The sequence below is a fragment of the Candida orthopsilosis genome (genome assembly GCF_000315875.1).
Source record: "Candida orthopsilosis Co 90-125, chromosome 2 draft sequence".
NCBI lineage: Eukaryota > Fungi > Ascomycota > Pichiomycetes > Serinales > Debaryomycetaceae > Lodderomyces > Lodderomyces orthopsilosis.
The window spans coordinates 2003911-2017938 of NC_018295.1; the positions used below are offsets into that span (position 1 = coordinate 2003911).

General features: G+C 37.2%; 9 protein-coding genes across 9 annotated transcripts; 4 read left to right on the forward strand and 5 right to left on the reverse strand. All coding sequences in view use genetic code 12, as the record gives it.

Moving 5' to 3' along the window:
* Positions 1-42: 42 nt before the first annotated feature.
* CORT_0B09570 (Spc19 subunit of the Dam1 (DASH) complex) lies at positions 43-522 on the forward strand (the record flags this gene model as incomplete). The annotated part of the gene is made up of 1 exon (XM_003868048.1): positions 43-522. The coding sequence occupies one exon, from the start codon at positions 43-45 to the stop codon at positions 520-522; it is 480 nt and encodes a 159-aa protein (XP_003868096.1).
* A 420-nt stretch (positions 523-942) lies between these two features.
* CORT_0B09580 (hypothetical protein) lies at positions 943-1968 on the forward strand (the record flags this gene model as incomplete). The annotated part of the gene is made up of 1 exon (XM_003868049.1): positions 943-1968. One exon carries the CDS (start codon positions 943-945, stop codon positions 1966-1968), a length of 1026 nt encoding a protein of 341 aa, XP_003868097.1.
* A 187-nt stretch (positions 1969-2155) lies between these two features.
* CORT_0B09590 (Gga2 protein) lies at positions 2156-3904 on the reverse strand (the record flags this gene model as incomplete). The annotated part of the gene is made up of 1 exon (XM_003868050.1): positions 2156-3904. The coding sequence occupies one exon, from the start codon at positions 3902-3904 to the stop codon at positions 2156-2158; it is 1749 nt and encodes a 582-aa protein (XP_003868098.1).
* Positions 3905-4162: 258 nt separating this feature from the next.
* Positions 4163-4591, forward strand: CORT_0B09600 (hypothetical protein; the record flags this gene model as incomplete). Its single annotated transcript, XM_003868051.1, has 1 exon — positions 4163-4591. One exon carries the CDS (start codon positions 4163-4165, stop codon positions 4589-4591), a length of 429 nt encoding a protein of 142 aa, XP_003868099.1.
* Positions 4592-4622: 31 nt separating this feature from the next.
* On the reverse strand, positions 4623-5309 carry CORT_0B09610 (hypothetical protein; the record flags this gene model as incomplete). Its single annotated transcript, XM_003868052.1, has 2 exons — positions 4623-5219; positions 5274-5309. 2 exons carry the CDS (start codon positions 5307-5309, stop codon positions 4623-4625), a joined length of 633 nt encoding a protein of 210 aa, XP_003868100.1.
* Positions 5310-5706: 397 nt separating this feature from the next.
* On the reverse strand, positions 5707-6681 carry CORT_0B09620 (Coq4 protein; the record flags this gene model as incomplete). The annotated part of the gene is made up of 1 exon (XM_003868053.1): positions 5707-6681. One exon carries the CDS (start codon positions 6679-6681, stop codon positions 5707-5709), a length of 975 nt encoding a protein of 324 aa, XP_003868101.1.
* A 127-nt stretch (positions 6682-6808) lies between these two features.
* CORT_0B09630 (hypothetical protein) lies at positions 6809-8527 on the reverse strand (the record flags this gene model as incomplete). Its single annotated transcript, XM_003868054.1, has 1 exon — positions 6809-8527. The coding sequence occupies one exon, from the start codon at positions 8525-8527 to the stop codon at positions 6809-6811; it is 1719 nt and encodes a 572-aa protein (XP_003868102.1).
* A 95-nt stretch (positions 8528-8622) lies between these two features.
* Positions 8623-9450, forward strand: CORT_0B09640 (Lip2 protein; the record flags this gene model as incomplete). The annotated part of the gene is made up of 1 exon (XM_003868055.1): positions 8623-9450. The coding sequence occupies one exon, from the start codon at positions 8623-8625 to the stop codon at positions 9448-9450; it is 828 nt and encodes a 275-aa protein (XP_003868103.1).
* Positions 9451-9614: 164 nt separating this feature from the next.
* Positions 9615-11465, reverse strand: CORT_0B09650 (Ecm33 GPI-anchored cell wall protein; the record flags this gene model as incomplete). The annotated part of the gene is made up of 2 exons (XM_003868056.1): positions 9615-10843; positions 11405-11465. 2 exons carry the CDS (start codon positions 11463-11465, stop codon positions 9615-9617), a joined length of 1290 nt encoding a protein of 429 aa, XP_003868104.1.
* Between the last annotated feature and the right edge of the window lie 2563 nt (positions 11466-14028).

Below are 14028 nucleotides of genomic sequence, written 5' to 3' on the forward strand. Positions count from 1 at the left end.
CAAACACAATTGACAGTAGTCTACTCTAGTACGAATAAAATAATGCCACTGCCCCCTTCTTATCACCCATACAACAATTTACAGAACTGCAACAACTCCATAAAGGAGTCAATTGAACTCCTACGAAACTCAAACCAAAAACTAAAGGAATCCACTGGTGACAGTTCACGTTTGAAATATATATTGTCAACAAAGAAAATATTTGGTTTAGTACCTGAGTTGGACTTGGATGATGCAAAACAAAGTTATTCGGAGACCATTACCCCACAAGTGAATAAAAGATTTGTAAAGCTTAAAGAGGAAACCAACCGGTTGGAGCTAAGGCTGAAGGAATTGGCTCAAGAACTCAATTTGGCAAGAGAAAGGCTTAATAGCTATCGCAGTGGACGAGAAGCTTGGGAACTAAACACAGAAGAGCTACTGCAGGACCCAAGATACGATAGACAAAAATTGAAGAGATTGAAAGATTTACAAAATATGAGATCAAGATTGCAATTTAATGTCAATTTGATGCAGTCATAACCTTTCATAGAATGGAGATGAGGATTTGAGTAATCTATTACTACAGTGCAATCTCCATGACCACAACTTATCAGTCTACACTCAAGAAGCAATGATCAGCTCCAAAGTTGACAAAACCGGTATATCAAGAACTGTGAATAGTTATACGACCTTCACTTGTGTACGACTGACACTTGTAATAACGTCTATATTGACAATATTGATATAATTTAAATTGTACCTTTAAAGAGATAATCGGAGATTAATAGAACTGTAAGGAGTTAATTTGCATAAAGAATTTCTCTCACTCGGGAAAAAAACCAAGAAAAACCAATCATACAAAGTTTTACTTGACCCCTTACAAATAAGCCCTAACCGCCACTAAAGACAGTAGAGTGCCCCAATAATCATACGAATCGTATTTGCTATTATTTCACAGTGATGAGAGCCACAATCATTGCATTAGTTGCAAGTCTTTCCTCAATGGTTGTTTCCAAAAATGTGTACAACTTGCATGCGCTTGATAATCATGACCAAGCCTCAAATGATAAACGAGATGCCAAAAATGTGCCACATTTGGACAATTTGAAGGTGTCTTCGGAGAATGGGAAAAGAGACGCTGAACCAAAGAATGTAATCAATTTACAAGATTTGAAAATTGGGGTCAATGAAGAAGAGAATGAGAAACGAGATGCTAAAAACACTCCCAATTTGGTTGATTTGAGTAACAAGTTTTTACATGATGAGTCTGATAAAGATTTGGCAAAGAGAAAGAATACTTTTAGAATTTCGGATTTTATCCATGAAGAGAATCATGACAAAAGAGATGCAAAAAATACATTCAAAATTGCAAAATTTGCTAAAGCATCTACCAAGAAACGTGATGGACAAGAGGTTCTCAATCTTCCAGATGGAGAGGAAACAAAAGATGATTATGTGTTCACCTTCAACTCTGCTGATTGCTACAATAACTTGTTGCAATCAATTTTACCTCAATTGAAATCAGTTTCCATTTTCGCCGGGTACATCAGAGACAATAAGGAACTCAACTCCAGAACCGAATCTTTAGAATCAAACATGTTGATTGTTAGTCCAACTGATGACGCGATCGAGAATAAGCTTTCCAATTTGAAACCTTGGGAATTCCCCGCACTGTTGAATGAAGCTAAAACTGAGCAAGAACAGGACAAGATTTTACAAGATAATTTACAAAACTATTTGGATGGACATATTGTTATTGATTTGCAAGATAAAATCAGCATTGAAGATGGCAACGAGGACAAGGAGAAGATTGTTGTTACTAAATTGAATAATGGTGAATTATTGGAAATTAAACAAGATATAGCCAGTCAGACATTTTCAGTTAGAGTTGCAGCAAAACAAAAGAAATGGATTCCAGTTGTTACTGTAAGACAAGTTGAAAATGGCTTCATTTTTGTCATTGACGATTCCTTGGTCAAACCATAAGATGCTTTTGAACCACAACGGACGGTAATTGTTATATGTTTTCTTTTATTTTAATTCTTGCAGATGTTCTTTTGTTTAGCTTTTGTTTAACTGGTGCTTTTTATTCTTTCAACTCATTGACTATTTTATATTTGTTTCAAATTCAATTGTTTTCATTGTACACATCTCTATAACCTACAAGGCCATTCTACTTTAAGATAGTCACACCTGTATCGTCTTTCAACTCATTGCCAACTTTGTATTCAACCTTCCATTTAATTTTCAATTGTTTCTCTTGAGGATTTTCAATTGTGAAATCTTGTGTAATGCCCTCATTGGTCAATCCATTGATCGAATCGGCGGATTGAGGTTGTAAATTAAGTTTGCATGATTTAGGAACCGCAAGCATAAATTTGACCTGAGAAATTGTTTGAGATTGGACATTTGAGACCAAAACGGACCCCTTGAACGATGAAGCTGATGCTTGCAATACCCCGACTTCAATCTTGAGGTTAGTTGAAGAACCACTAGATTGGTTAACGTTAATAGTATTGATGAAACTGCGAGATCCTGGTTGCTTTTGCAAGTTTGAAGGAGTAGTACTTGGAAAATCAAATCCAAACGGATCCAAGCCTTGGGCTTGTTTGTTGACACCTAAATTTGACTGCAATTGTGGTGATGGCGAATTCAAATCACTCAACAAGTCAAAGTTAGAAGAGCTTGATTGAGTCGTTGGCGTAGGTTGGTGCAATTGTGTTGTGTTTCCGCCCAATGATATCGAACCCCCAGCTCCGTACAAATTCAATGGATTCACCTTGTTTCCGTTGGTCAATTTACTGCCAGTATTGTCGCCAAAAGTCAAGTTGGATAAATCGCTTAGTAAATCGTTGTATCCTTGTTCCTTACTTGCATTAACATCCTCTGGTTCATCATCAAAATCGATCAAATTCAAATCAGCTGCTGCTCCAGCTCCTCCAGAGATGTTGAGTTTGCTTGCTTCTTCTACTTTGCCACCCTTTAACAATTGGTACTTTTGTATCACTTTGTTGACATTGTCGTTCAAGGCTAAGAGATTATTGACCTCTTCATCGCCCTCTTCGCCTTCTTGATCTATTATTTTGCTTATTATAGGTTGTGAGCTTTTCACTGAACTGTACAACTCAAGCAAAGCTTCATCAGAATCATCGCCAATTTTATCACCCGAGCTTTCAATTGATTGCAACATTTCACCCAAAATCTCAACTTTTCTACCCAATCTGACTATATCATCCTTCAATTGTTTCTTGTTTTCCTTGACATTGTCATCTTTGAACCCAGCCATAATTTTCATCAATTTATTAGCCTCTTGCAAGTCTTGAGGTCTTCCTCGTCTAATCAATTCTTGCAATTTAGCCGAATGCACCTCTGCTTCTTCCTTTTGAATATCCTCTAACGATTTCAAATTGTCACCTGGATTCAACACGGCAATATCTTCGACTTTAACCTCGGGAAAAACATACCCCTTGTTAGCCAATAATCTATGCATATCCCTAATATAAGTAAAATCATCCTTGTATTTAGAAGTACGACAAATAGTTTGATACCATTCCTCAATCTGTGCTAAAATCAAACGTTGCACACGCGAGTATCTCAATGTAGGTCTCTCGGGGAACCTTTTTACCAATTCATTTAAAAACTCTTTTCTTGATATTTGCAAATGAAAAGGGTAACCACAATTTTTGACTAAATTGTCCAATAACGCTAAAGCCAATTCCGAAGTTTGTGGATCCCTTTGACTAATCAATTTAACTACTGCAATGGCTGCATCTCTAGGTGCAGACCCCTTTTTAGCATTAACATAATCACAAATCTCTAAATTGAGGGCCAAATTGGGCTCATCATTGGATGGTCTGCATGCTCGGTAAATACGACGTAATAATTTCGGGTTGATCTTATCAAGTGAATAAGATGACGACATCTTTGGCGGCAAAAGATATCAGTAGATCAATTAATAGCTAAGTAGTCTAATTCAGTAGCAGTTTGGATATAGAAGTGTGATATTACACCTGTCTATAAGTTCTACTGATGTTTAATGAGTCGCCCTCTTTGAACTCTGTGACGTTTGCTCAAAAACTTTGTCCGACTTTTTCGCTTTTGTTCGACACATTTGTGTAAGCAAAAGAATCACTTGGAACTGTAGAACACCCTAAACAAGACAGTATTACAGTACACACATATGCAGACCTCGAATGCGCATGATATGGAAAGTGAAGTGACGCCAGACGCAAATGCTTCTAGCAAACAACCAGTAACCTCAACAACACCAGAAAGCTCGTCCAGAGTGCCAGTACAGGAGGCTGATCCACTAGAACTACACAAGTTGTCTTTAAGCTATGACTACTTGATGTTCAAAATCAAGGACTACATAAAGACATTGACTGACCAAACTTATGAATCTGTGCTTCAGAAACAAGATCATATTAACCATGATTATTTTGAGAACCAATTGAATCTACCAATACAATACGAAGAAATTGACAAGTTACTCAAAACTTGCAATGAACTAGAACAGGAGTTTATGAAAATTGACCAGCTTGAGATGTTTGCGCATGATTTCAAGCAAAGACTTGATGCGATAGAGAAAGGATTTGGTAAAAAGTCGTAGTATTATTCAGTTGTAATACAATTAATAAGCGCTAAACCTTATTCGCAGGATCGTGAGCAGTACCTCCAGCAGCATATATACCTTCATGTTGGGTATGACCAGCGCCATGATCAACCGTCGTGGTCGCCGGCACTGATTTCACAGTCGCTCCATTTCCATACTTTTTAATTAAATGCTTTTCCAACAATACGAAATTTCTCGAGTTGCATTTATACAAAACATTGATGAAATCCCCAACAAATGGAATTAATCCAATACCAAAATCAAACGATACATTGGCCATCATTTGTGCTTCTAAACTTTTGGGTAATCCACCTTCAATTTCTCGAGCAAGTTTCACCAACTGCAAAGCAAAAAACAATGCAAGAACATCACCTATACCTGGAATCAACCCAATGATACCTGCCCAACCAAGACGTAGTCCACATAAACTCAATTGTAAATCCAACCTATATGCACGTTTTTTGAATTTGTTTAGAATCTTTAAATCATGTTGAGGAATGAATGACGGTAACCTTCTTCTTCTTTTGGCGCCTTTTCTTTGATAAAAATGTAGTTCCTGCTCCGGAATCTCTTCAAAATATGGATCGTCTTGTTCACCGAAGGTCACGAGATGGTCAAGATTTGCCTAGAGACAAGTTAGTAATACGAGCGCAATTGGTGCAGTTAAATTAACGCATACTTTTTGTAGAAAGTACTTATAGAATAGTTGCGACATTGTAGGATATCAATTGAATAGAACGTAGGTGAAAGAAAGCGTTTATGAAAGAATTGTGAAACGGAGAAGTTGATATTTATTTATGCATTGCTACTGCCGCGTACCAACTGAAATTTTGTGAAACAGTCGCAAACTTAAATGTTTTTTAGTTGACATGACCAAAATAGCTGCAAAGCCTCTAATTGGGCGTTCTTTGCTCGGCTAAGTTAGTTCCATTCATAGAATGTAATCATTTATTCGATGTACTATGCACTATGTAGTTACCAAATTGTGACACCCAATGATACAGGTCACAACCAAATTGCTAGGATAAAAATTGTGTAGTGCATTCAACGTTGCTCCACTTATATATACACATCTAACTCCATTATGCTATAGTCATTTACAACATCATTCATCATTTCAATGCTTGTTGTTTCATCTCTTTCTCTTTCCGCTTCATTGCAAAGAATTCTTTTCTCAAATTTCTCAAATCTGGAGGAGGTTCAATACCCATTTCTTTTCTAAACTCATTGATATCCTTCTCCAAGATCTTCTCCCAATACACATTAATCAAAGGTTTTGAAAACAATCCACTTTGCATTGCCCATGGATAATAAATCTCTCTCAATCTCCTGCGCTGACTTGGCTTCAATCTCAAAGGTGCAAATAATGCACCTAACCCACTCATTGGGATGCCAATATTGAGAAACTCAAGAACCTTGACTGAAATCTCACCTTCAATAATGATTGGTAATCCAGTAATTGCATGGTAGAAATCATGGCATTCGCGATAACGTTGGAAAATGTAAGCAAGCTCCTCATTGTCAATGTACTTAACCGGCACTCTTGTATCTGGACTAACACCCTCACGATCCAACCATATAATGTACTGCTTTCCGATTGTGTTGTCCGGTAAAGAGCGTAAATGGTCTAGATCTAACGATGTTGAAGTAATGCGTGGTCTTTCACGAAGAATTTCTCTTCCCGTCTTATCACTCAACATAGTTCGTTGTAAACTTTTCAACACTGGTTCAATGGCAGTTGATTCACCAAGAGCAACAATAAACTCGTTTCTTTCCGGGTGGAAAAATGATCCCATTGACGATCCAAGAAACATCAATGCTTTTTCAAAATTGTACAATGGCGTGTGACCAGGATACTCTGGATCTGGACGTTGAAACATTGGTCTTTTATCTAAATTGAACTTCTTATTCGGGTCATCGTAATGCAATTCGCCATTTTCCATCATTGATGCAAGGACATTGTTTTTTGACCAAAGAACAGATCCAAATACAGTGGTTGCTAGCGTGGTGAAAATAAATGTTCGTTTTTGTGAACGAGTTGACGAAGATAGTAGGGAAGATCCTTTGGAGACACGGGTAATCATCATTGATGTAAGAAAAAAAGGTAGGAGTTGGGTGTGTCTATAGGTGTTATTTCACAGAAGTATATAGAAATGGTGGTATGATTTACTAAAAGAAATTTTTGCGCGATTCATTTACTGCAAAATCGATTGCTTATATATCATTATATACGGCATAAACAATACGGTCCAAGAATTGGATAACGAGAAGCTGGTTGACATTGTTTGCGGGATCCAACTGCTCATCGTGGTCAAATATAATCAAGACCTGCTTGATTTTATTGCATAGTATATTAAGATGTAGCTGCTTTCCAAAGGGTAAATGAGTAAATAACTCGGCAATATTGTCAGCAACAGTGTCAAGCAAAACATCCTGATCTTCATGCAGTATATCCTTCTTGTCTGTGTAAAATAATTCTATCCGCAACTGATTGATTAGATTGCGAATAGTTTCCTCTGTAAGGGTTTCACTCAAGTACTCAATCGCATACTTCAGGGCCACATTATTGATACCATTCTTTAATCCCAGGATGCTCCATATAACGCTCTTTAATGATAATGCAAGGGTGTATAACAATGGTCTGGTTTGCTTAAGCGTCAATAATGTTCCCACTAGTAGAAACACTGAGGAGTTTATCACGTCAAAAGGAGCTTCATACCTGGAAGATAACTTAATTGCCATAACCAACATTACTAACAGTTCGTATATGGTGTATGCAAAAGTCACGACTATACCAATAACCGATTGATTAGACACAGTCGCCGAAGCTTTGGTATTTTTATGCTTCTTCAAGACGGACAACAAGCTTAGCACGGCTTTGTTGATCGAACCTAAAATAAATTCAGGCGACGATGTTTTTTGGAAAAGTTGATTTATAACCAAATCACCAAGTGCCAAAATTAGCAAATCGCTTGTTATTTTCGATGTGAATATTGAATCTTTTTCATTGTTTTCCATGATTTTCTGAAGCATTGTTTGAACCATAACTCTAAAGTAAATTAAGACTGGCTCCTCTTGAGTATCTTTCAGCTGGTCAAAGATTATATGCTTTTGTGAAAGATACATCTGAAGCACATCCCTTGGATTCTTAAATGAATCATAGTATAGGCTATTTGCCGTCTCTGTTAGATCATAATAATCATCGAGAACCTTATATGGGTACTTCCCCTCGGCAACAAATTCTGTCAAATGAGTATTCAATATCAGAACTAAATCATCAGCGACGTTCAACAAATGGTAACTACTTATAGTGGCAATTCTATTTGCCACGTCTCTCACTAAAGCAACTAAAATATCATCATACACAGCCTTTAAAAACTCCTTATTATTAGTATTTAGCTTTGTCAAATACCACAGATTGACAAACCTCACCATGATTGTTGATAGAAACAAATGTAGTGACAAATTGACATCAAGATTTTCCACAATTGTTGGCAATCGATTCCTCAATCGGTCCAACAAGCTTGCATTGCGCAAAGGGCGAAGACCGGGGACATAGATTGAAACAAGGAACTGCAATTCGAGACGATCATGGTTGGATTCATCGATGTTGGAATTACCAGCAGTACGCAATTCATTTTTGAGAATATCCTTCTTTGTGATGAGTGTAGGTGACTTTCTCAATGCCTTTTCAAGTGAGATTCGTGGCGTTTGCAAAAGCTTCAGTGGTTCCGATTTTCGTAAAAGATTGGTTGATGTTGAAGTTGGTTGTGTTCGGGGTATTTGATGTGAAGTTAGCAGTGTTAGCAGTGTCGCTGATGTTGGCAGGAAAGACGTCCCATGATCATGAGAAGTGACATTGGTTGTTGTAGTTGATATAATTGCAGAAACCGGCCTTGATCTGGGCTTTGGCTTATCTTGGTATCGATCCATGTTGATGAGAATCTTGTTATATTTTGGATCAAAATTTCCAAACGTAAACAACGTTTTTCATACACGTACTGATCCACTGTTGTAAACTATATTTGATGAATCGGTATTACCACACCATCAACAAAGCCAATCGTACACTCCAGCATATCCATTTCCCTGGTATATCAACTTTTCAACATGGTCTTGACATCCAGTCGGCATTAATGGAACATAACCTTGATTACAAAAGGATAGAGTCAAAGGTACGACGTATAGAGAAGCAGAACCAAACGCTGTCAACCGTTCAGCAAGGCCTTCTCGATAAAATGCAACAAGTTCAACCGCGGTCTACTGTACTCACTTTCCAATTTGAAAATGTTTACGCTTCAGGCTTGAAACTGAAGAAACAAATTAGTCAACAGGATATTGAAAAATTTGCCCGATTTGGGTGCAAGTTCTATCAACTAGAGCGTGGTGGTCAAGTGACGTGGCATGGCAAAGGGCAACTTGTGGCATATGTAGTGGTTGACTTGAAATCGTTTTTCAAACTTTCAGCCAAGTGTTTTGTAAATAGAGTATTGCTACAATCCGTGGTCAATGTACTTGGAAACTTTGGCGTTCAAGGTAAAATACTGGATGAAAATCCAGGAGTTTGGGTGGTCAATAGCCAAGGTGAAGAGGAAAAGATTGCAAGTGTTGGTGTTCGAGTACGCCATGGTGTGACTGAGTTTGGTATTGCTTTAAATATTAATCCAGATTTGAAATTCTTGAACACGTTTGAAATGTGTGGATTGAAGCTGAAGCAAACGACATCGTTGAAACAGGAGTTGGAGAAATCTGTGCGCAACGGTGCACTTCCAAGCATTGGCAACGCTGCTGATTTATTTGCCGAAGAGGTGGCTGAAGCACTAAAAATGGAGCAAATAGACAAAGTAATCCTATAAATAGCTGGTATAGAAGCATTCAATGAAACTTTACAACTATTGTAATCTTTTTATTAAGGGCTACGGAAATTCAGCTTCTAAAAGACTGAATAATATATATATTAAAAAACAAACATTAAAAAATCACCAAACGGATTATCTATTCAAAAGCAAGACTCTCTTTCCTAGAACAAAGCAGCACCAACGGCAACAAAAGTAGAAACAACGGTGGCAAACAATCCAATTCTTGAGGATGAAGCATCGTTGGATTTACTAGATGAGTCTGAAGATGATGATGATGAGTCTGAAGATGAAGAAGAGTCTGATCCAGTTTCACTTGAATCAGATGAATCAGAAGATTGGGAGTTCTTTTTGGCGGATGATGATGATGAAGTGGTTTGTTGATCTTGACATTGGAATTTGTCACCTTTAATATCACCCTTGGAGTTCAATTTGTTGAAAGCGGAACATGACAAGTCACCGTCAATCTTCAAGATGAAACCACCAGCAACTTTAGTCAATGAGTCAAAAGTACCATTGTCAAAAGAACCGTTAATGTTGACGGTACCGCCAATAGAAGTGACTTCTGAAAAAGCTTCCAATGATTTTAAGTTGTCGTTGTCTGAAATTTGCAAAGCGCCACCAATAGTAGTCAATTTAGGGAAATCCAATTCTTCCAAATCTTCATTCTTGCTAAGAGCAATGGCATTACCAACAGATTTCAATTGAGCCAATTCAAGCTTTTCAAGGGAAGATGAAGTGATAGTGATGGAACCGTTAGCAACAGTCAAGTTTGGTGCATTGAATGAATTAACTTGTTGCAAGACAATGTTCTTGGCTGAAGTCAATTCATCCAAGTTAACATCAACCTTGTCAGCATTGTAAGAAATATCAATAGTATCAGTAACTTCTTTCAAACCTGAATCAATTGAGTCAATATCGTCATTGTTGTTAACGTTGAAGACCTTCAATTGGTAAACATTGATACCAGTCAAATGGTTCAAACCAGTATCAGAAACAATAATAGATTCAGCAGAGGTTAAACCAGCAGCCAAACCAGTTGATTCTAAAGCTGGCAAAGCAGTCAATTCCAAAGTACCAACAGTGGTCAATTGAGCCAAGTTCAAGTTGGACAAAACGGTACAAGCATTGATTTCCAAATCACCCGAAACCAATTGCAAAGTTGGGGCATTAATGGTTTGGGCTTGGGTAACGTTTCTGATGGCCAAGTCACCGTATAATTGTTGCAAACCAGTTAATTCAACTGTACCGAAAGCATCACCATTGATGACGATGTTACCTGCAGCAGTTTCACATGCAGCAACTTGGGAAACTTGTGATGAAGCGGTGGCAGTAAAGTCTGAGAAAGAACAGTCTTTGTTTATCAGCGGAGTAGCTGTAGTCAAAGTGGAGTCTAAATAGAGCAGTTAGTATATGGGACTAAATGGTTTTTGATTGTTATTTAGCTCCTAAAGGTAAGATATTCCATAATAGTCGCTTCATCGAATCATTTGGGCTTTTACCGTGGTCAGTGTAGTATATTTAGGGGGCCGAAAATCAATGCCCCTTTTTTGTTTCTATTTATATTTTCTGTTGATCGAGGCGAAAAAAAAAAGTTAGCCCCCAATGGTTTCAGCAATGTGATTTATATGAACCCACCCCAAAGGATGCAATTGTGTAGTACGACTTGAATGTATTTGACTTAAAAAAATATCAATAAATGGACTCGATATGAGTTGATGAAAGTGCAAGTGAGGCACCGGGCGTCCAATTATTTGTTGATCTAGCCACTGCACCACATTGCATCTACTCTATGATAGTAAGCCCTATCTTAAACGGCCTAAGATTGAAAATAAGCCTTTAAATATTCAGTGTTGATGAGGACCCTCTTGGACAAGAAAATAATTCGATAGAAACAAAATAATAATCATAAAAATAACAACAAATGTTGTTACCTGTGGTAATTGATACGTACTGTTGGCAGCAGAAGCTAATCCTGCAATAGCTGATACAGCTAATAAGTTCTTCAATTGCATGATCTTTCTTTTTGGTAATTGAAAAGGTTTATGAATTGAAATGAAAAAGAAAGCGAACGGACTGAGAAAGGTTGTGATAAAATACTTTTGGAAGAAAAAAGTGTAAAGAAAAAGGGTTGTTGAAAATATTTCAATGAAACTAAAAAGTTATTTCGTTGAATTTGAAAACAGAGGCGAAGGAAAATTTTAAAATGTCGCATAATCTCTCCCTACATATTGCTTTAATAGTTTTGTTACTCTACTTGTGTATGGGTGTAAGCGTTTTAGTGTACATTTTCTTAGACTTTGCATTTTCTACGGGTGGGCCTGTTGGTTTGTTTGTTTATTTTTCATTTGATTCGATTGAGAAATATTAGACATTTACAAAACAAATTAATAAACATAAACAGACAGAAACAATTGGGCATGGCTGTTACGGTAGATCGGGACCTCTAACATGCTACGCATTAATCCTTTTTACACTTTTGGCTCTTCTTTGCAACATTCCCGTACAATCTCGAGAGAAAATTTTTCAGCGTCTAAAATCTACTTTACCCCTTTTGTGTTCCGATCGGATGTAAAAATTGCAGCGACATTTGAAAGGAGTGTATGACACAAAATCCATATTTTTGGAGACATTTTTTATTTGCTTTGAGCCGGGAAAAGACATTTTGTTAGTCAAATCCTCGGATTAATTCAAAAATATGTCCCACAAGGTTTACTACGCCACGGGGTTCCAAGAAAACCAGGCCAAATCTTATTGAGCTTGTGGAGGGATTCCGTTCTTAGCTATGGTCCAGTTGCAAAGACAACAGCCTATGAAATGCAAAGGAGAAAAGACGATACTTTTAGCTCCTACCAAAGCAAGTGTAGCCCCCTCTTTTACCAAATGGCATAGCCTCAAAATTCTACTTTTGAATAAATTTGTGTTCAATAAAATTTGTTGATCCTGCATTTTCCCACAAACAATAACAGCATAAACACAAGTAGTACATACGTTTCTGTGAATTGCTATCCAGTTCCTAGCACAAAGTACTGATATAAGCACAAAAAGTGTGTTGTTTGTTGATAGATTTGCACATTATGGTGCACTGAAAGAAGAGTAGAGAGTTATCATCGAGTCTGTCTCTATGCACCAAGGATTAATTGGTTTGCCAAAACAGCACTTTTTACTAAAACATATATAGAGATTCATATGGATACAGACTTCCTATACGGTTACTATTTGGTTTCTACTCGTGGCTATTGTTTGTTTGTTTACTTTTTTTTTTTTGTTAACTTGATTCGCCCTGGTGCATATGAAATTTTTGCTAACTTCAAGAAAATTCAAATATACACCTCCAGCAATCTTTCTGGTTGGTTACATCGTTGACCTATTTGGGAAGGGTCGAGTTGCCCTATGTGATAGCGAGTCCTTTCAATGCCCCAACTACATCCGCAACAGTGAGGTTATAGCTTTGTGGTTGTGGTGCAGTGTGGTGTATACTTTATATTTTGACATTGTTATTTAATTTACTCAATTAGGTAATTGTCAAGAACGTACACAATAAACAAATGTCGTCTAAGAACTATAGTCTTTTGTCTTTAGTTTTGGCGTGTCAACAACAAAAAAGGTTTATATATGCGTAACCAATTTGACACAAAGCAAGATAAAAAACACACCACTAAAAATAACTCAATATCTCTAAAATTCTCCAATTCCATTCAAACAACAGAGGTACAAAGTGGAAATGTGTAACATAGTATGACCCATATGGAGGCTACTACCAGGAGAATTGAGGCGAGTGCCGTGCTACAATCAACGCCTGTTTCTCCGTTCAAGAGGTACGTAATACGATTGTAACTAAAAATGGCGCCGCCCCAGCAGGTTGCAAAACTGTCTTAATGATCCAAAGCTTTTGTCTATAGATGTTGGCTGTAGATTGCACAGTTTGGTCATTCAGTAGCAATCTTTCCATCCCGGTCTTTCCTTTCCACCCCACGTTTCTCGTATTATATCAATGAGAAAAGAACTATTGACGTCAATTGTTGATACAACCAGCCATCTTTTTCGTCCATGCATTTAACTAAAAAACACCACTTTATACAATGCAAAACTTATAACCAGATACGAATAGCCAAGCATTTTAACTGGAAATAGCTCACAGAATCGATCGATCTACTATTTACTATTATATCGGGTAAATTTTTATATTTACCCCTGAAAATAATATTACAAACAGGAATCGACAAAGGGAGAGATCTTGGGGCGACAACGTGCCCCTATTTCGATCCACTATAGAAAATTTTATAACAATTGCAACAAGAGAGTATCTTCTCAGTTGTTTCTTTACAAGCTAGATTCTCGCCATGTGAAAACAACTAAAAATGTGGTTTGTTATCGGTAACACAACTAAACAATAGTATTTGACGGCTAATGTGTGCCACTAAGCTTTATCGAATGGAGAACGCGTTTTGCAGCATATGTACTAAAAGTACAAAACTACAGTCCACACAATAAGAAATCTCAGGCACGAGAAGAAAAGGCTCGAAATTTCATCGAAATTTCAGATAGGACAATTGTACTTGTTTCAGTATTTTTTGT